At 52.8% G+C, this 20,087-nt stretch overlaps 6 protein-coding genes across 6 annotated transcripts; 2 read left to right on the forward strand and 4 right to left on the reverse strand.

The window, feature by feature from the left end:
- Positions 1–781: 781 nt before the first annotated feature.
- N0V89_005804 (uncharacterized protein) lies at positions 782–1,563 on the reverse strand (the record flags this gene model as incomplete). Its single annotated transcript, XM_056214578.1, has 2 exons — positions 782–1,403; positions 1,457–1,563. 2 exons carry the CDS (start codon positions 1,561–1,563, stop codon positions 782–784), a joined length of 729 nt encoding a protein of 242 aa, XP_056071845.1.
- A 2,440-nt stretch (positions 1,564–4,003) lies between these two features.
- Positions 4,004–4,963, reverse strand: N0V89_005805 (uncharacterized protein; the record flags this gene model as incomplete). The annotated part of the gene is made up of 1 exon (XM_056214579.1): positions 4,004–4,963. One exon carries the CDS (start codon positions 4,961–4,963, stop codon positions 4,004–4,006), a length of 960 nt encoding a protein of 319 aa, XP_056071846.1.
- Positions 4,964–10,695: 5,732 nt separating this feature from the next.
- On the forward strand, positions 10,696–12,630 carry EPL1 (Enhancer of polycomb-like protein 1; the record flags this gene model as incomplete). The annotated part of the gene is made up of 2 exons (XM_056214580.1): positions 10,696–10,857; positions 11,002–12,630. The coding sequence occupies 2 exons, from the start codon at positions 10,696–10,698 to the stop codon at positions 12,628–12,630; spliced, it is 1,791 nt and encodes a 596-aa protein (XP_056071847.1).
- A 400-nt stretch (positions 12,631–13,030) lies between these two features.
- RMS1 (Ribosomal lysine N-methyltransferase 4) lies at positions 13,031–14,565 on the reverse strand (the record flags this gene model as incomplete). Its single annotated transcript, XM_056214581.1, has 2 exons — positions 13,031–14,328; positions 14,445–14,565. The coding sequence occupies 2 exons, from the start codon at positions 14,563–14,565 to the stop codon at positions 13,031–13,033; spliced, it is 1,419 nt and encodes a 472-aa protein (XP_056071848.1).
- Positions 14,566–15,225: 660 nt separating this feature from the next.
- KAE1 (putative tRNA threonylcarbamoyladenosine biosynthesis protein kae1) lies at positions 15,226–16,281 on the forward strand (the record flags this gene model as incomplete). The annotated part of the gene is made up of 1 exon (XM_056214582.1): positions 15,226–16,281. One exon carries the CDS (start codon positions 15,226–15,228, stop codon positions 16,279–16,281), a length of 1,056 nt encoding a protein of 351 aa, XP_056071849.1.
- Positions 16,282–17,377: 1,096 nt separating this feature from the next.
- CSH1_2 (CSG1/SUR1-like protein) lies at positions 17,378–18,519 on the reverse strand (the record flags this gene model as incomplete). The annotated part of the gene is made up of 4 exons (XM_056214583.1): positions 17,378–17,932; positions 17,981–18,095; positions 18,148–18,188; positions 18,241–18,519. The coding sequence occupies 4 exons, from the start codon at positions 18,517–18,519 to the stop codon at positions 17,378–17,380; spliced, it is 990 nt and encodes a 329-aa protein (XP_056071850.1).
- Between the last annotated feature and the right edge of the window lie 1,568 nt (positions 18,520–20,087).

The following is a 20,087-nucleotide window of genomic DNA, read 5'->3' on the forward strand; positions in this document are numbered from 1 at the left end:
GCATCCCAACCGCCAAGCCACACAAGGCGTCCTGGCGCTTTCATGGCGCTTTCATGGCGTGGTTACAGGGAATTTGTCCTGCTGCGAATCGAACGATGGTCCGGCTATGCGGCGTGCCTCGTGAACGTGTGTGGTGAGTACAGCCAAGCCGTAGGATCGCGCACTGCGTCATAATGAAGATCTGGGGCGCAATCTGCGACGGTCGCACAGCAGATTCTTGTTCCGTGCTTCTCGTATGAGAGCATATCGTGATGTCACGGTTTGATTGAAGCATGCGAACAGCCTCCTAGAGATGGGGTTACGGGCCTGACGATGGGGATGTGCGGCTAGAGTAGGTGACCCGCAAATAGATACGCTAAGGCTCGGTAAGGTTCCGATTGCTCCAAGAAGAATGCGAAGACAATCGTGGATGCTTGAAAACTTGGTAGAACGCTTACATAGGCTTACGGCCTTGGGCGTTGTACCGTAAGGCTGGAGAGGAAAGCTTGTGTTGCACAGCAGCACATGTGCGCAATGACACAAAGACTAGGTACCGTGCGTTGCTCGGGACAGGCCACGATAGCCCATCAATTCAGATCTTATATGCTACGAAACTATTCAATCATACAACAGCATTCAGCTCTTCGATTCGTGGCGCGCTTGCGTCGCGGTATCCGTCGTCATTGAAATGATACTACCACATCAACCTCTTTTCCTCCTTTCGACATTTTGCAATCTCCTGCCAGATATGTCGCACCTCATGCCTCCTATACCCACTCCAATGTCTTATTGCTCGATACTCTCATCGTGCCTGCCCCTGGATCCCTGTCAATATCGCTGTAATGTCGTCCACACACTGGTGGAAAGACCGGCCAGTATCTGGACTTGCAAGGTACGCCGTTGTTTTGTCCCTAATTGGCTCCTCTGCGCACCACTCCTCCAAAGGTGTATCATCGAGATTCGGCACATTGAACCTGAAATATTTCAACCAGCCACTTTTTATCAGGCCCTCGTGATCCCTCTGGAATTCGAGACACTGTTGCTCCGCATCACCGTTTCGTTTGAAGACACTCTTCGCCATTTCTTCACTTTCACGATCTGGATTCAACCCGGATCCTGTGCCGATAGAGACAATAACCATCTTATCTCCGGTGTACTTGTAGAGCTTGCGACATTCGTAGTAGGCATCGGAAACAGGATTGTTCTTTGTAGTACCGTAGTCAACCAGGCCAGGCTCGATGACAGATCGTAAGGTTTTTCCGTTTTCAGGACACGCGTAACGAGGTGCTAGTACGGCAGCTTTCATTGCTTGCCAAACGAGTATATTATCGTCAAGCTCGGGTCCAGCTATTCGTCGTGTGTGGTAAGAGCGCAGGACTGCGGCTTTAGTGAACCCTATTTTGACCTGAGTTGTAATAGCGAATCTGCCGTGGACGGTAAGTTATGCAGTTCTCGACATCAAAGACGGGCTACTTACGCATCGGCACAGTCTTCTCGAGGATCATAGAGACGGACATCCACGTCTGAAAGCTCGGCAGTCACAACTGTCTTGATGGCATCCTCCACGCCTTGCGCATCGTACATGTGTGACACTGTATGAGGGTCGAGTGAGGAAAAGAAAGCTCTTTTGTCTTGAAATACTTCCCTCGCGATGAACTTATAAGCCTCCCTAGCTGTGTGCGCTTGCATTCTCAAGCGGCTGAGCATCAACCCCAGTGCAGCTCCCATTGATGAACCGCCAATCAGGTCAAAGATCTGGTAAGGTTCGACATTCTGATTAACCTTTGTGCAGATCGCACCGACCAGCGCTTCGACAAGAAATACTTGCGATAAACCACGAATTCCGTCTCCATCCAGCGAAAGGATAATTTTAAAATCTCGACTCTTGCGTGGCAAAAGTGGTGGAGGATGGGCAGGTTGCACATTTTGGGCAGATACCAATTCCTGGTAAGTTTCACAGTTGTCAGCTTGGGGTGAAGAAGCACCTGGAGGAGGGCGAGGCGCTTCGATTGCGGGGAGCTGCGGATCAATATTTGAGTCTATCTCGGCTGGAGGCGGGTAATGGTTGCCATGGACATTTGTGTGACGTGCACTGGACGAACGTGAAGTATGGGCCACTGGCGGAGGCGCTGTTGTCGACAGTGATGCGGCAATAATTGGCGGTGCGGATAAATGTAGAGGACGAGAGACCGCCGTAGGAGCAGCTGAGGAGGGTGTGACGGAAGAGGCTAATGGTATATGACCAATTGGAGGTAAGCCTGGAGCCAAGTCTGGCAGGGGAGTTCCTGAGGATAAGGTTGATATGGAAGCCGGTGCCGGTGCAATGCCATCGTGACTATGCGGAGGAGAATCAATTGGCGGCCGAACTAGGTGATTGTCCTCCCTGTTCAAAGATGGTGTTCCCTCAACAGGAGGATGTGGATGGGAAGCCAAAGGTGAGTTTAGCGCTGGAGAAAAGGCCATACCAGATCGGGAAAGTGGGAAGAGTGCTGTTGGGGAGAAGGCGTCGCGATTTGACCCTTGAGAGAAAGATGGGGACAACGGAGATTCCATATCTTGAGGAGAGAAGGGCCGGTCTATTGGAGCTCTTGGTCTCGATATATCGCTTTCGAGGCTAGGTGAAAATGGCTGGCCGACGGGCGCTACTCGAGGCATGGGTGTCGAGCGCCATCGCTCATAAGTCGAAGAGGATCGAATTACATGGGCTTCTGCATCTGCGGCGATGTGCTTGATCTCAGGGTCGTGAGCATGGCTGTTTGAGATCAGGAAGTAGATTCAGACTGGTCACTTTGACGACTCACTGCTTGACCCAGCCGACGTCCCACGATTCCCACTTGCCGTTGAGCAGAAACTGGATGGCGGTCGGATGCTGCGGGTCGTAGAAGTAGTCTATGAGCACGGGTGTTCAGTCAGTACAAGTCGAAAGAGTGGTGTGGGCCTCCTGTGAATGGTACACGTCCTAGCCAAATATGAAGGCATAGTCCCACAAGGCTAGAACACAATGTACGTAGGACGGAATGGGTTCATACAGGTGTCTTCGATAGGCGAGAAGCGAACCAAGCCAAGGTCAACCCTCAATGACATTGGTGAGAGGTTGCAAACTGGCGGGTGGATCGCAGCGGCGAGATGGAGCTACGAGCGACGGGTGGGCGACGCGGTGGTCTGTGGTCCGGGGCCCTGCTGCCCCCGCGCGTTGCTAATGGGTGTTGATTAACGTGCGTTCAGACCAATGAGTGGGCGGGTGCCGCTGCAAGGCTCCCTTGCTACCCGGCAACAAGCAATATCGCGCGATCGCAGCCTCTATTGAAGGCTGGCGGTGGTGTTGCTGCGTTGGACTGGGCGCGAAAGCGATGCTGTGGTGGTTGGAGAGCGCATCCTGGTAGATGAGCGGGTCTCAACGGCTTGTTGTCCAGACTTTGACCGTTGTGCCCACAAGGCTCCGCGGGCAGTCAAGTCACGGTTGGAGAAGATAGGCGAGGCCAGTGAAGCAAACCTTCTTCCGCAAGCCGAATCCCTCGCTCCCTGCACATCATCGCATCGGCAGCCAGTCAGCGGAGCCCGCCTGGTTGGCCCCCATCCTATTGGATCACACGCCCGGCCCGAGCCGCCTCTTCCGAACGGAGATCAACACAACTCGATGGCGGCACAGCATCTGCCTGCTCCATCTTGGGAAGCGAGTTTTGGTCGTCATGGATATAGCTTGCTGGAAAGCTGTGACAGGTGGTACAGAGATCTGGCGGTGAACCCGATCAACTTCTCAAGTTCCCAACGTTTCAAGTTTCCGAACTTCCATCCATGCATGTACCCACATCACATGGTCGCGCCTGCTCCAGGATTCCAAAGAGCGCTTACTGTGGGTGGCACCTTGACCACTGGCATCTCCGATAAGTAGGCACCAACGAGGCGACTGGCACATGCTCATGACATCAAAAATCATGACGAGGCAGCTCATCAAGCTTCTCGGAAGCGTTCTTGATTCTTCAATTCTACATGTGCACACCTCCAGCGCTTTGTGCTGACTTGCTCAAACCATGCCGCATGCTTGCACAGGCCAATCGATCCAAGGCAGGAATTCGAAGCCCATCACCTGTTTGGCCTCTGTGATGATGTGTTCCGCGAGTCCTTCGAGGTACCAAAAGTGAGACGCTCTCTGCACTAAGACAGCCGCGTTCGCGAGGAGAACCACTGCGCGTGGTCTTTGCAGGCTCAACAGGTCGATGTAGCCTTGTGGCACTCGTTCAATCCAGAACAGAAGTGCGTACTTTCCCCCGAGCATGCTTTCAGGGTTGTAGGTATGGGCGTATGCTTGCCGCAGCCAGTAGAGGGCGCCTTCGTACGCCGGAGCTTCGTTTGCTTCCTCGAAGGGAAGCGATGCGATCAAAGCTTCGAGGCATTGAAGCCGATAATCTTCTGGGTTCAGGGACGGGTCTATCGGTTGCAGTCTCCGTCTGTGCATTTGCCGATCGAGGAAGGTATTGTTGATCCAACTCTGCCAGTGTGACGGTATATCTCCAACCCCTCGGTGCAACAAAAACCACTCGGGTGGACCCTCGGCGAACAACCGGCCTGGATCCTTTGGTTCTGCAAAAGAATAGATGGTAAGAATAGCAGAGAAGGCCATGACTGCGGCTGCGTTCTCCTTGGTCACGTCGAGGAGCGTACTTCTGTATTCTGGGATTGCAAGGTCCTGATGATAGGCGGCCGTGCGAAGGTACCTGATCCTCATGTCTCGATCAAGGGTGTTTTTAGCTAGATGAAGGGCGCTCAAAGCAAGAATTCCGCGCATGAGGAAGGGAAAGTGCTGTGCCATTATCGGTATGTGCTCTCGCCAAGGATCTGAATCTTCGGCGAATCCGTCTCCAAACCCATAACATGTTGCGATAGACCATTGATGCATCAAAGCAAGATCCAGCATAGGGAGGTCATGGGGGCCGCCATAGAACTCTTCACTATAGCTTTCCGGGCTAGGAGCGGCTGGGCTCATGGATGGTCTTAGGTGTTCGTTGTCCGCCGGCGCTGGATAAACGCACTCGGAAGCATATCGATGACAGTTGGAGCATCGAGGTTTGAGCTCATCGCACTGGTAAGCTGTTAGTCAAGCGAAAGTGGACGCTGTGTGCTACCGCTAGAAATGTTGCTGACGAGCTTTTGCCTATACAATCGGACGAGCGAGGACCACTCGTACGTATTGCAATATATCGGGTCGCTATTTGAAAAAGGATGGGAGCGTACCTTGATCTTCCTCCGTTTGCAGGTTTGACAACCGCTTTTAACCTTTCGATGCGGTCTTTTCTTGTAAACTGGGGTCATTAGAGGCTAGTCAACAGCAATAACACATAGAATTATCGTACCCTTGCCCTCCGTAGATGTTGATGACATCTTGTTGTGCGACACCTGTTCGATAGTGATGAAAGGGGTAGGACTGCGAATTAAAGATCCTTTGATTCGTGTAAATACTATGAGTAGCCGTGGAATAAGTCAGAAGGTTGGAACGCTTGAGACAGAGATTGTGATCAGCAAATGTACAAGGGCCAATATGCGCTGAATAAGATCATATAAGTGTGACGATAGAATACCCGTCCCGTCGGTGTAGCAAGCCTTTGCTTATGTTGCAAGCGTTGGAAGGTTGTAGAGCTGAGGCTCATTGCGCGACGGGAGGCAAGCCTAAGCCTATGAGAGGCTGAGGGACCGTTCCAGCGCCGCTCCCGCCCGGAAAGGTGCCAGTCGGAGGCTTGTACACTTATTTTGGGCCTGCTGGACGAGATCCACGGTATTCGCAATCTTTCTTTTCAAATCTGCGAGGATCAACGGCAAAGTTCGACGACTTACCAATCTACGTCGCATCCCTCGCTGGCACTGGAGGTTTTCATCCCGTACTACCGCATAGTAGACGAATTGGGTTGATGAAAAAAGTTGGACTTGATTTTCTTAGAAGTGTAACGATAGCCGGGCGCAATACTGCGCGTGCATAGACTGACGGCATCCTTCCCATCAGCTTAGGCATTCAATGTACAAGCGGGTCAGCACGTCCCAATTGACGGTACGGCGGTACAGCACGTTCCGTTGAAAGGTCATGGTACCGATGTTGGAAAGCATTGGTGGTGGCTGACGGCGGGAGGCCGCGACGAGGCTATTCAGTAGCGCTTCTTGGCGACTGCATAGCATGCACCCCACTCATTCCTTCATGTTGCTTTGATGCGTCTGTAAATGGCTACGACATCGGTCGCTAGGTTTAGTGCGCAAGGCGTTATCCTTCGCCTGGGTACACCGTGTGTCATCCCGCAATTTGGCTTCGAGCGTGGAGGTTCGAGTGGTGACAGGGTCTATCACTGCAAAGTAAGCTGTCCTTGTCATTAACAGAATAGTGCAGGCGTGTCTACGGGGTTTTGATAGGATTGACGAGCAATGACGTCCGGTGCGGAAACTGGGGGCTTCCATGATTCGTCGGATACGGTAGACCTTAACAACAGGCGTGCGCAAATCCGCTTCAAGCTTACTAGTTTTCAGGCGACCATGGAAGGCCTCGAGCTGCCAGTGCGGCTGTACCTTCGCTGGACAGGTGGTATAACGAAAGCGAGCACTGCGGCCGACCGGCGTTGGAGAGTACAGTCGCGCCTCCCTGGGTAATCACTCTTATTGTTCAACGCCACTATCAAGTTTTTGAACCTGCAAAGACTTTAGGCAGCGCAGTATCATATCCGCCAAACAACGAGAAGCAGTGCGTACATTGTGGTCACTGTTTTTGAAGTCATGGTGGCCGCTTCAGCCCGAATCTATGCGTCGACTGCTCGGGCTGATACAGCTGACTCGGGGTGGCCATGCGATGGATGTTGGCGGATTGGCGAAGTTACCAATGCCGTTGCCAGTCATAGTACATTTGTTGGGTGGTTCTTTAACTACACGTACCGTGCTGGCACCCCTACAAGGAGCCCTGGAGTGCAACATTCACTCTCTCAAACCCACTTAGTCCCGTCACAGGTCCATGTCGGACTTCCGATTGCAATAGACTTCGATTCAGATGCCAATTTGGAAGTCAGAAATAACCCGTCATTGGGGCATATGACGTGCCGCTTCGTGTGCGTCTCGTCTCCATGGGCGACATGTATACAGTACGGGGATGACTGTGTTGACTGCAGTTGTGGTGCAGCGAAATCTAGTCCTCAATACAAGAGCAGAAATAAGCTTGTTTGCGATGAGCTTCCTTAGGCAACGCCATACATGTAAAGCTCTTATAACTGTGGTAATGTTTGTCCTAGAGCACCGTTAAGATTTTGCTCCAAAATTTATCTGTAACTTCACAGCTAAGCCAACCCTCACGCGTTTTCCGTTGATGCGCACACAAATAAGAGGCTAAAAGCGATTTCCAAAAGCATTCTCAATGCTTCCATGATTCTAAGGATGGCTCAGGGAAGACTACATGTAGCCTATGTGAGTGTGGTATCGAGCACCGGACGCGGCTTCCCATGCGCTGCTACGATGCGTGGCTCAGGATGCGGAAGGTCCCGTTGTCGACTACAGCATTTGGAATTGGATGTTGGAATTCGATACTGTTCTGGGCATAGGTCGCCAACGGTGCGCCACGCTACCATATGTCGAAGAAAGCTGTGTCAAATAGCTTCCACCGACAGTGCCCAGGTGTGGTTGATGGTCTTACTAGATGCTCTAGCCTATGACTGTCGGAAGCCTTTCACCTCGCGTTCGTTCACCTTCTACGCATGTACTGACCGCTCAGCAATAGGGCTGCGGCTGGAGACCTGCGTCCGCTCTTGCAAGCAACGTGACTCTCGCATTACCGTCCGTATTGGCAGCACGAACAATCTTCCACGGAACCGAGCTGACCGTGTAGAGCATAACGGGACAAAAGCTTCGCGCTTGCTCACCGCATGCTCCAGCCCGGACACTAACACCAGAGACCATATCCACGAATCCCTCTATTGGGCACGCAAAACTGCCAGGAGAGGATACCGGCATTTACGGTCCCTCCTCAATATTGACCTTTCCGTCTCCACCCATCGCGGAAGCTCCCCTTTTGCTTTGATAAGCCAAGCCTCAAAGTCCGCGAACTTGCTTCTCGTCGCCCAGGATCCTGATGCATGACGAACTGCGCCCTTTGCAAGATCGGCTCACGATTTAGTACCCAGCAGCTGAAGCCGGGACACACCAAAGACCCTATGTCCGTGAACGGGGGCCAAGCAGGGTACTGTAAGAAGTGAATCGGCTTCATTACTAGATCCGCCCCGTAAACTTTGCCAAACGGGTGGCTAATGCAGGGACACTTGCAGGATAATTGAGGCGGTGGCCCGGTGGCTTTGCACTTTGCGAGTGAAAACACCCAGCGAGGCTGAGAGATCTGGGTGGCCGTATGATCGGCCGTGGTTATCGTTCCGTATGGGGCGTAAGCATGGGAGAATATGTACCCTAGCGTACTCTAAAGGCCAAGCCCTGCTCTAGCTCCGAGGACATAAGAACGTAGACTCGGATAAGCACACACAAGCCTTCCCGTACAGCTGTGTTCCCTAAACGTACAGATTACTACTGGAGGACTAGAGGGATGCAACTAGGGGTCTCTGCCTTGACCGGACCGTCACTGTGGGAAAGTTTTAAGAGTGCTGCCTACTTAGTTTCAGCCTCATGCGGAAACTGTCCGTTCAGGTTGCGGCTTCATCTGAGACAATTGTGCGTATCTACCGGAGCAATGCCGCCGCTAGTAGGCTATTTTATTAGAATCATTTCGGAACTTCTGAATTCCGGAGTCATCGCCTTTTGCTAGATGTACACCGGGGCTGCGGCCTTTGCGGCAAGAGATAACTTAAAAAGGAGGATTCATTTTGCAATCGTTGCTGGATGGATAGATGGCTTCCAGGCGCAATTCCATTCTAAAGCACCTGTTTACACCGTGGGCAACTGTTTGAGTTTATTTCATTACCAAGACAAGCACTGTACTGGATAAATCCTGGAATCAGAACTTTACATTAACGTTCTTCACTACTCGAAGCACTGAACAAAGCTTTCCGCCCTGTTACTTATCCGGACGGCGCTATACAGCCGTGTAGTCAAACTACTGCGTGATGACTGGCGCTCCCATAATAGCAGTCCAATGTGGAAGACGCTAGCCCTAATTAAGATGCCGCTCCGGTCTCCTTCCTACTCTATCGCTGATAGTCTGCCTTCCGCATAAGAAAGCACAGTAAGAACGTGCGAATCTCCGACGAAGCTAAATTATGATGCTCAGGAGGTTACATTCTTCCTAGTAAGACTAGCCAGCACTATCATATGAGCACACTGCATTACTACCCGAATTCATACCATGAAATTGGTCTGGTCCCGGTAACAAGTGCTTACGAGACTATTTGGCAACAGCGAGGCTGTGGAAGGTAGTATGAGCGGTGAGCTAGCTGTTTATCTACATGCATATCCAAACCAGAAAGCATGCACGCGTGTGAAGCGGACTTTAACATGATATGTATTCGACTCGAATCCATGGGGCCCCCGCTGTGTCGAAGCTGTAAAACTGAACGAGAAGTTTTAATGCCTTCAAATGACCCAGCTAGATCATACCGAGTTGAACAACCCTGAGATGCTTTGCAAGGTGGCTTCAAGCGGAAAGTCAAACTTCAGCTGCAGTAGCATTAACCACACCAACTATGTTGATCCTCGCAAAACGCACCCCATAGCCCAGAACCAAAATTCGAAATGATAAGAGTCCGTCGTAGTGCTAGTATCTCCCACCCAACGTTAGCATGACTAAGAAGACTCGTTAGCCATTTCCTCGTAAACAGCACCGATGACTATAGTGGTCTCCAACTGGTTTCTGGTCCTGGCATTCTCTATTTGGCACTTGTGGCGCTCCATCACTGCTTTCACATATCGAAGCGAGACCTAGGCGTCCTTCATCTTGAAACACAAGTAGTAAGTCCAAGGGCGAGTAGCGACGTTGAACGTACTACCTATCCTGATTGAGAAGGACAATCTTCGTACACGGCGCTGCACGCTATGATTCGCGAACAAAATGATGGCAACTTCACACGAAAAGCACAGTAGATTGCTTTATACAGCAAGACTTGATACTCGCTCTATGATGCACTGCAGTGTGCTATCTCTGGAGATTATCGGCGCCACTGTTGACTTTTCCCGGTTTCCTGGATCGCGATTGGTTCAAAAACAAAACTGTGCAGCCAATCAGAAGCCTGTCGCACGACGAACTTGCAAATTCTACGCCGCCGGAAATCGTACGCAATACGATGACAACAAACCTGAATTTGCATGATATCAGCGTCTACAACTGTGCACATTCGTCGTGCACCCGGTCTCATTCCAGGCAGCGCAGGAAGGGCATCGTGGCCTTAGCGAAAAAGCTCTCGCCGGCGGCGTTGCGCAGTGCGTCCGGGATCGTCCCTCGCTATCATTGCGCGCGGCCTTGACCACCTCCCACCAACAAACCGCGACGCCCCTCCAACCTTCTCCATCAGAAATCTCCCCCAACACCATCGGAAAATCCGGCCTGGGTCGATATTCCGTCTAAACAGCGGATGCGAAATCGTTCGACACCCATATTGTGATTTTTCACGCCCGGGAGTGGTCGCAAACGAGTCACCGCTGCGCGTCGCAGCCATCGCCGCGGCGCTGGCCCTGGTCAGCCAGCACCGAACGCCCCAGCCCGGCTGGTCACGTGCGCGCAAATTCTTGTGAACGCGCTGCACTTCACGGCACAGCATCATGACACAGAGGGTTACCGGCCAGCGCTTTCGCCAGCGCAAGCTATCTACTAAACAGAACCTACCCATTCTTCGTGAGAACGAGGTTGAGCAGCTCGGCGACGATGACGCGACGCGGCACATTCCCAAGGTCGAGACGGGCGTCGAAAAAGGGGAAGAAATCGTAAGTTCACGCTAGGCCTATTCCGTCACCATTTCGACATCAGCCGTGATTGCGATGACCGGTCAGCACACTCGTGCCCTGCTCGCAAGGCTGCTATGTTTCTGTCGTCTTCTGTCGGTGGATCGGTCTGCTAACAACGCATAGGAGCACCATCTGCAAGCCGTGATATCTGCCGCCCAGGCAGCATCTCAAGGTGGCGGCAAGATCGCACAGCTCTACATCCCTACACCTGATGCTGTTGCAAGTAAGCTGCAGTATGAGGACCTTTACCCAAGACAGTTTACTCAACCGTCAACCTACATTCGCTTCTCGTCTACCGTGGAAGACACGATAGGATGTCCGTATTGCATGACCAGCGAAGATGCTGCTTGGCTTAAGTCGTACAACCAAAAGAAGAACAAAGGTGTACAGTGCTCCGAGGAGGAGCTCGAGCTAGTCATCAACTTCTTCGAGGAAGCTACCCTAGAAAAGCAACCATATGCGGACGTGGACAACACCCCCGTCCTCACGTATGAGGAGCTCGAGGCTTTGTTCGACGAGAGAATCCCCGAGCATGCACGGAGATTCGCCAAAGATGTTTACGTGCACTGGAAAGCTGAGCGCGAGCGAAGGCTCAACCGTCCATTGATGCCCACGCTCAAATTTGAGAAGAATCTCGACACAGACGATTCAGATCCGTATGTCTGCTTCCGCCGTCGCGAAGTGCGCATGCAGAGGAAGACGCGCGGTCGCGATGCTCAGGTGACCGAGAAGCTGAAGAAGCTAAGGAAGGAGCTGGAGGAAGCTCGGTTTATCATGGCGCAGGTCAAGCGCCGTGAAGTCATGATCCGGGAACAGCTCGCCTTGGACAAGCTGATCTTCGAGCAACGAGGTGAAGTCAAGGAGACCAAGAGGAGGCTTAGCATCAAGGGTGATGACGAAGAGCTCCTCATCAACCAGAAGGTTCGCGTTCCTCTCGATGCTCGTAAAACCCCATTCCTAACACTTTTGCAGCCTGCTCCGAAGCCCAAGCCTAGAGTCGATACCCAGGCTCTTCAAAGAGGCATTCCTGGCATGGGCCCTAAACCTCCGGTTACTCGTCCCGATGGCCGACTTGTCGATTCGGATCTTGTATATCTTGATGACCAGCTTGTGAAGAAATCCGAGATCATCGACGGGTTTATCGAAGAGAATTTGATGAAGCACCAGAAGTGGAATGTTGGATGGGTGGATGCAACATGGCGCCCTATCACACCACCTTTAGAGCAGCCCGCGGCAAAGTCAGACTTCCGCCGCGTCTTTACAGATTCGCAATTGCCGACACCCCCAGCATCGGTGTCTTCTGAAGAAGTTGGCGATGCGATGGCCGTCCAACAAGTGAAGCAATCTGAGCCACGCAGAAGTGCGCGGATACGGTTCGGTACACCCCCAGATGATGTTCCGTACCAGGATCAATCGCGGTACCGCCGGCGCACAGGTCGGGGTGGTCGTGTAATGATAGATCGCCGAGGCGTGAAGCGTCCTAAGCTTGACAACGATCCTATTGACGAGCGAATGGCCGACAGGTGGAAGTTCGCCGGCGATAGTAGCGAAGACGAACAGATCTATCCCGTAGACTGGACTGACAACCTTCACATTCGGTACAGGATCATGATCGAGCGCCAGGGCGAGAAGCAGCATGCTCAACACCAGGCTGCAGCTGCAGCCGCGGCCGCAGCACAGAACCGGAGAGCGATTGAGAACCACCAAAGATCCGGGTCGGGTCATCTGGCTCCGCCTGGCGCTGGGCAGTGAGACTTCGCGGCCATCTCTTCACCACCTTCCCATTTGCGCTTTTAATGATGCGACGAGTTGTTGTTTTCAGGACACGATGTTATACCCATTTGCGCTTTGTATTCGAACAGAATAGGATGATCCGGGCTCTTTTCATTCGATGCCGCTCGAAGACGCCTGCAACACACTGGCACCCCTATGTACACTACACCGCAGGACGCTACGAGAGGGCGGGAGCCTGGAAGACGGATTAGCGGCTGGGGGATATTTGGATATGTATAGTAGGAAAGATGTATGCGGGACAGGTCCTGAGATAGTGCTAGTAAAATGCAAAACTTACCATGCATCTACCTGCTGCCCATCAAGTAAAGTCGCAGTCTCCATGGGCCAGATCTTGCGATCGCGACATTTCAAGCTTTTCTCATCTCGCGCGCTTCTTGCCTCTTCCCACCTCTTCTTCCTCTGCCGGCCTCTTCACGGAACCATTGGCGTTGACCAGATCTCTCCCCACTTGCTCCAAAGCCTCTTCAGCCTGCTTCAGGATCTTCTTCTCACCAATACGAACTTGCTTCGCGATAGCATATCGCCGCTCTTTCGAAGTGGCCTCGCCCTTAAGCGATATCTGGGTCGCCGTAAGGTTGTCCTCATCCAGAGTAGTGGTATATTGCTGCAACCTGACCTGCACCAATCTATGCAAGAACTCTGCGCCTTGAGTGGTGCTCCTTTCCGGCTTTGGTAATTTGCCTTTACGCTTGAGATGCTCGAAGGCTTCGTTGTCTAGCAGGAGGGTTTCAACTACGACAATAAGCTCGGGTGATACACTTTCTTGAACAGTGAATGGCTCGCTGGCACAGATATCATAGCCGGTTTCGATGAGGTCGTTCTCGGCTAGGTACTCGAACCGAGCTTCAGAGTAAACGTTGGCAGCAGAAGCGGTCTGAGCAACCAAGTCGAATGGGATTTCCACGACATCGTACTGCGCATAATTATCTGTGACGTAACCATATCGACGGAGTAGATCTGATCTCGGCAGCGGTCCGTAGTCGTTGAAGATTTCTTCCCCAGTCTGAATGGCCTTGAGAGCTTTCATGGACAACGACTGTTCTTCGTAGAATAGCCTCGCGTTGTTCCTGTCTGCGTCTGCATTAAGCATGTCCGCCATAGGCACCATGCCCTTGGGCAGCGCTTCATCCTCGTCCTCGCTCGCATACCCCTCCTCATCGACCTCCTTCTGCGATTGCGCCGGCTCAACGTCGAACGCATATGCCATAATGAGACTACCCATTTTGTGCATGAGGAGCATCCCCTCTTCGCTCTCCATCTCGGCCGCGCGCTCCTGTGCCCTCTCATCTCCAGCAAATACCAACTGAGCAAACTCTTTAACGACCGGAAGTAGCTCGTTCTTGAAATTCTCGTCTGCGCTCTGGCGCCCGATCTTATGCACCACAGCGGATGCTTGGAGCTCTGCGAGTTCGTCTTCGGACCAGAACATCAGGGTGTTGAACTCGTTAGGCAGGACGCGGAAGTAGGGGGCCCAGTTTGAGGCATCCTTGTTGAAGTACTCGTAGAGCATGACGAGGATGAGGGAGAGCCAAGGGCCGAGGGCGTCGAAGGTGGCTTTGGGGATCTCATTGGAGAGGATCGAGTTCTCGACTGAAAGGATTGCGGAGCGGGGGATTCGGAAAAGGACTTCATCTTCGTCGATGTTTTGTATCGCAACTGGGTTGCGTTAGCTGTGTGCCTGTGCATGCTCGCGTACGTTAAGCAAAGTAAAATGTGTGGAGGAAGAAGGACGAAGTCTTCGGGGACTATCCGTTAGCAAGGTGCAGACTCACCGACGCCACGGCCGGCTTGCATGTTACGCAAATCTTTCAGCTCGATTTTGGGGCTGATCTCCGCTCCAGAGCGTTTGAGCCAGTCCAGGAAGACATGGCTGGCCTCATTGAAGGGGTCCATGATTCTGCAAGTGGAAGGTGTGGGAGTGGAGGTGGTGGATGCGATTGAATATTGCGGTCAGTCGGCCAACCGAGCGGGCTCTGACGGGCACTGATTGGCTCAGCGCCTAGCGACACCGCAAGAGCACTGAAGACCAGCCACAAATTCAGTCCTGTGTGGAAAGTCGGTAAAAGGTACGAGCATCCACGTGTACCAGAGTTACATGTTCAAAACTCGTCATGAAGCAGTTTAGAAATGCATAGTTGCCGACTGTTATGGAGCTTCAAGGTCAGGACCCCTTCATGTAACCATCAGGAAGATACACGCAAGAGCACGAAATATTGTGCTGTCCACTTCCCACTTTCGCGCTACAGACTCTGTTTAAAGCTCCTGAGTAATTCGAGTCTACTCGTTAATTATCTTCGTGCTTGTTCTTTCTATAGCCTTGATCAGACCTGTGATGCTCGTTTGTTTCCCATTCGTCATCAGCCCTGCGAAAAGTTCCAGCTTATCGATAGCATCTCCTCCACCAATAACCCCTCACACATTCCGCAACCACCAAAGCTACAGCCAGAAAACAATCTGAGAACAGTCGATCTATTTACACCATAGAGAACCAAACGACTCACACTTTCCTCTCTTGACTGCACACATCCACCAACCCTCCATCCCCCAGCCAAGATGATAGCCATCGGCCTCGAAGGCTCCGCCAACAAGATCGGCATCGGCATAATATCCCACTCTCCTTCTGAGCCCCCCGTCATCCTCGCAAACCTCCGACACACCTACAACTCACCACCGGGCGAAGGCTTCCTCCCCAAAGACACGGCCCTCCACCACCGTGCATGGGTCGTTCGCCTCATAAAGCAAGCCATCCGACAAGCCCGCATCAAGATCTCCGACATAGACTGCATATGCTACACGAAGGGGCCCGGCATGGGCGCACCCTTGCAGAGCGTCGCGCTCGCGGCGCGAACGTGCGCATTACTATGGGGCAAGCCGCTCGTAGGCGTGAATCATTGCGTTGGGCACATCGAGATGGGTCGGAGTATCACAGGGGCAGAGAACCCCGTTGTGCTGTACGTTTCGGGGGGAAACACGCAGGTCATTGCGTACTCTGCGAACCGGTACCGGATTTTTGGCGAGACGCTGGACATCGCGATTGGAAACTGCATTGATCGGTTTGCGCGCACGCTGATGATTCCGAACGATCCGTTTCCCGGCTACAACGTAGAGCAGCTGGCGAAGAAGGGGAAGAACTTTGTGGAGTTGCCGTATGCGGTGAAGGGCATGGATGCGAGCTTTTCAGGTATATTAGCGGCAGCGGATGTCCTTGCTAAAGGACTCGACGAAAGTTTACCAGATGAGAAGAGGTTAAAGACGGAAGATGGGGAGCTGGTCACTAGAGCGGATCTATGCTTCTCGTTGCAAGAGACGATTTACGCTATGTTGATTGAGATCACGGAGCGCGCCATGGCACATGTAGGGAGTAAGCAGGTCCTCGTGGTTGGGGGCGTGGGTTCCAACGAGCGTTTACAGCAGATGATGGGCATAATGGCAAGAGATAGGGGAGGCAGTGTTTTTGCGACTGATGAGCGGTTCTGCATCGACAACGGGATCATGATTGCGCATGCGGGCCTATTGGAATATCAGACAGGCGTCACGACCAAGCTGGAAGATAGCACATGCACGCAGAGGTTCAGGACAGATGAGGTGTATGTGGGATGGAGGGAGTAGATCTCAATCTGATCTAGCATCCGGCACCCGTCTCGTGAATTTACCAATATGATACCCAATTTTACCTGCTTTCAGGGAGCACTCCCAGTTATCTGTGGTGTGCACGGTTTCATCGTTCTATCTATTCTTGTCCTTGCTCTTGTCTCCTCTTTCGCCTTCACAATTTCTGTTGTCCTCCTAGGACAACCACACTTTCTCCTTCGTAAGGGAAACAGCGTGTCATAAGTGATGGACCGGGCGAGCCGCATGTCAGACTTCCAACCGCTTCTGTCTCGGGAGGGCTCGTGCACCACCTCCACCACCACCGCCAGAAAATAGCAATCTAGGAATAGTACCTATCACAACCACTGAGCCCTACTGACTACAACCGGGCCAGCGTGAGGCATTCCGAGCGTCTGCCCTCCCATCTTTCCTGTTCCTGACATACTTGCCGGAAGCCACCGGCAAAGAAGCGGGGCCGCCAGGTACCACCGTCCGGAAACCCCATCGGAACAACATTAATGTCGGGTGGCGAGGAACGAGAGTAAACAAACATCAGGCACAGACTATTGTGATCCACATCGTTATTCGAGGAGATGGTGATGGCTGGTTGAAAAAGAGGTGAACATGAATCGCTGATCAAATAGGAAGTGGAGACTCATAGTGATTGACTGAACGATTTGGATTCGTCAAAGTACGTTGCTATGCTACAAATTTGCGCACGGGCTCTGCTGAACAGCTGCACTCGTGGCGTCTGAGAGAAGCTCAGACAAGTCGTGATATCCACCTCTTTCTGTTTTGTCGTTCCCTGAGCATCCCTTTGCCCATGATCTAACAATGGCCGTACTCTATGTGCGTGCCTAGAACTCCGGTTCGACCGAAAGGCCGAGGAATTAAATCAGCTAAAAATGGTGGCGCTGAAGCCTCCCACTGACACCAAACCACCCCTAATAACGTATACAGATCTGAATCCAATGTAGAAGACTCTCCGAGACCCTCAGAGAGATAAAAATGCTAGCGAATGGACAACAGCAGCGCCGTAAAATGCAGCAATGTGGTATTACAAAAATTGTGGTCATTAAACAAGATCAAGAGAAAAGTCCGGGCGGAAAGCTTGCTAAACTTGGTGTCGGTCGTTCAGTTCGATGTCTTTGCTGCTTACGCGGCGGTAGAAGGGTATCCGCGAGTATGCGTACTTGCTCCTGGAGTTGTTCGCCTGGCGGCCTACCACGAATGTCGAGTAGATGCACCAGAGCAAAGCAAGGCCCACGGTAAAGCCAACGACAGTGAGGACCATCCAGTGTGAGGCCATCCAGAAGATGAGCTTGACGTCATTGTTGTGCCAGCTGTTGCCCAGATGGTGGGTGAAGAAGCTCCAGCTGTGGTTGTTGTACTCTGCGGGAAAGAGGATGCGAACGCGGTCCGCGCCCACTGGGTTAGCCTTGTTGTAATGGCGCCAGATGACGCTGAGGTACAAAGGACCGGTCGAGGCCATGACGGTAATGTATGGCAACGGCCACCGGCGGTTATAGTCGGGCAGACGGTCGATGGCGTTGAGGAAAAACTTGTGGCGCGGAACGGAGCCCATAGCATCGTTGGAGATACCGGTGGGGCTCGTCTTGCGAACCCACGCGGGGTAGGCGAGGAGCGGATCGAGGCTGCGGTTGCATCCCTAGAATACTGTTAGTGCTGTTTCGGTAGGAGTTGAAAGGGCACGCACGTCGTCCAAGTCGATGTAGATGCCTCCGAAGTGGTGCAGCACAAAATATCTTATCGCATCGGCGCGCTGGATCGGGTACGGGTAGCCGTCAAAAGTCTCGAGGAACCAAGGGTATCTGCTGCGGTCAGTCGCTGCACATTCCCATATTGCGCACACACAAGACATACTCGGCAGCAATAAATTCGCGCGACTTCTTGTCCGTCCAGAGCTGCGTCTATGTTAGCGAAACTGCCCCGAAGTCGAACAGCCATGGCGCGCACCTTGTACTCGTAGTCGGGATGCATGTCGATGCAGCTCTGCTGCGGCCCCTTCCAGTGTTCGGGTACGCTCTCGTTGATGTACGTCTGGTGGATGATCTTTGGGATCAGTTGGGGTCGTTCGCTGATGGCGCCGGAATTTGGGGCCGGCAGTTCGGCGCGCAGTATGGCATCTTCCTTGCCGTCGACGACGAGAAGTTCCAAGAGGGTCCAGACATGGTGGACTGCGAAGCCGAGCACCACGATGGTGGTGATCAGGAATACGAGGATGCCTCTGCGCATGGTTGCTGGGACCTCCTTTTCGGTGGGCGGGCGGTCGGTCGTGTTAGAGCGTGGCGAAGGCGTTCGATATCGATATAGCAATGGGCGGGAGGGTGTCCGGTCACTGCAACATAAAAGAAGTATTAAAACGGCGGTGCGTCGGCTTGGGTCGGGCACGCAGAAGAAGAAGAGACAAAGGAAGGTTGGTGTTGGAAGAGCTTGGTTTGGCTGTGCACCGGGCTAGCACTTGCAGTGGGAAATTAGACTATGGCGCAGCCGAGGCAGGCCAAGCCTCGAAGCCAATGTCCGTCCACCGTCCGCGTCGCAAGTGAACCGTGGCGACGGCGCCGTCAACCCCTCTCCAGCTTGTATTTTCTGACACTTGCTGCGCTGGTACTCCAACAGACCTTGCTACGCTTGCGCGTCCTTCCCAGCCTTCTACGACCTTGCGAAGACCAACGCGTCTGTGAACACTGCCCATGCTGTGCGCTCGCAAGCCCGGCCGTCTTTGGCGTCTGATGCGAGCTGAGAAGGCTGTGCCGTGCCACTCGCGGCATGACGATGACCTGCATCTCGCTTGGCCATCTGCTTCTCTGTTCTAAGAGCGCCATTGTCTCTGCTGTGCGCGTCGTCGTGAACTTGCAAGCCTGGCCTCACACAAGTGCGCCATTTCCTTGCGCCTGCCGCGGCTCGTCCTTCCCACTGCACATAAAAACAACTGATCCGTCGTATTTCATTGGTCCGCCGCGAATACGGGCATACGAGTACGCTGCAGGAATGACACGCCCGGGGACGATGCATGCCCCGCACATGTCGCAGAACGTCATCTCGTGCACTTCCTACACCACACTGATCGCGAACGGACTACGGTCTGCATCGCTTCGCAACCATGTCCATGTCCAGCAACGGGCATACCTCGTCCTCGTTCTCCATCGGCGGGGACCGAAGTCCAGCTGATTCAAGCCTCACTAGTCCTCGAACCATTTTCTTACTGATAAGGGCAGCAGACACAGCCTTCGCTCAGATGTCGAGTATTGCGGGGGGTTTGCACCCGTCTTTTCGTCCGATTGACGCAGGTATTTGAACGCGTACACTTACGGCTGTATGTAGTAGTCTTCACCCAGCGCTAGTCGAGATGACGGGCTTGGCCAAATCTTACACCTATCTTAGACCTATGACGGGACGGTCGGGACGAATGCATGGCTCATGCGATGTCTCAGACGACCGAGTCCAAGCCTGACTTGGAAGCTTGACGTTCCCAGACGCTTGACACCTCGATTTGTATCTTGACTTCGTTCAACCAAGCGCTCCTTCTCCTCTCGGCTTACAAAAGCCCTACAGTTTGCTGCTTAATATCTTCATCCATTCCATGAGACAGAGAAGGCCTCTCTGCAAAACCATATTCGTACGAGATACATTTGCGTCGACTAATCAAGCAGTTCATAGGACGACACATTCCCAGCTCTGTTATGATTCTCCCGAGACACGAGAGTTTCGGCTGGACAAGACTCACATTCTATGACTCCGCCGAACCGGGGTCTGTTGAAAAGTAGAAGCTCTATCAACTACGAATGCGTTGCCGCTCTCGC

Source organism: Didymosphaeria variabile (genome assembly GCF_027946475.1).
Source record: "Didymosphaeria variabile strain IMI 356815 chromosome Unknown scaffold_4, whole genome shotgun sequence".
Taxonomy (NCBI): domain Eukaryota; kingdom Fungi; phylum Ascomycota; class Dothideomycetes; order Pleosporales; family Didymosphaeriaceae; genus Didymosphaeria; species Didymosphaeria variabile.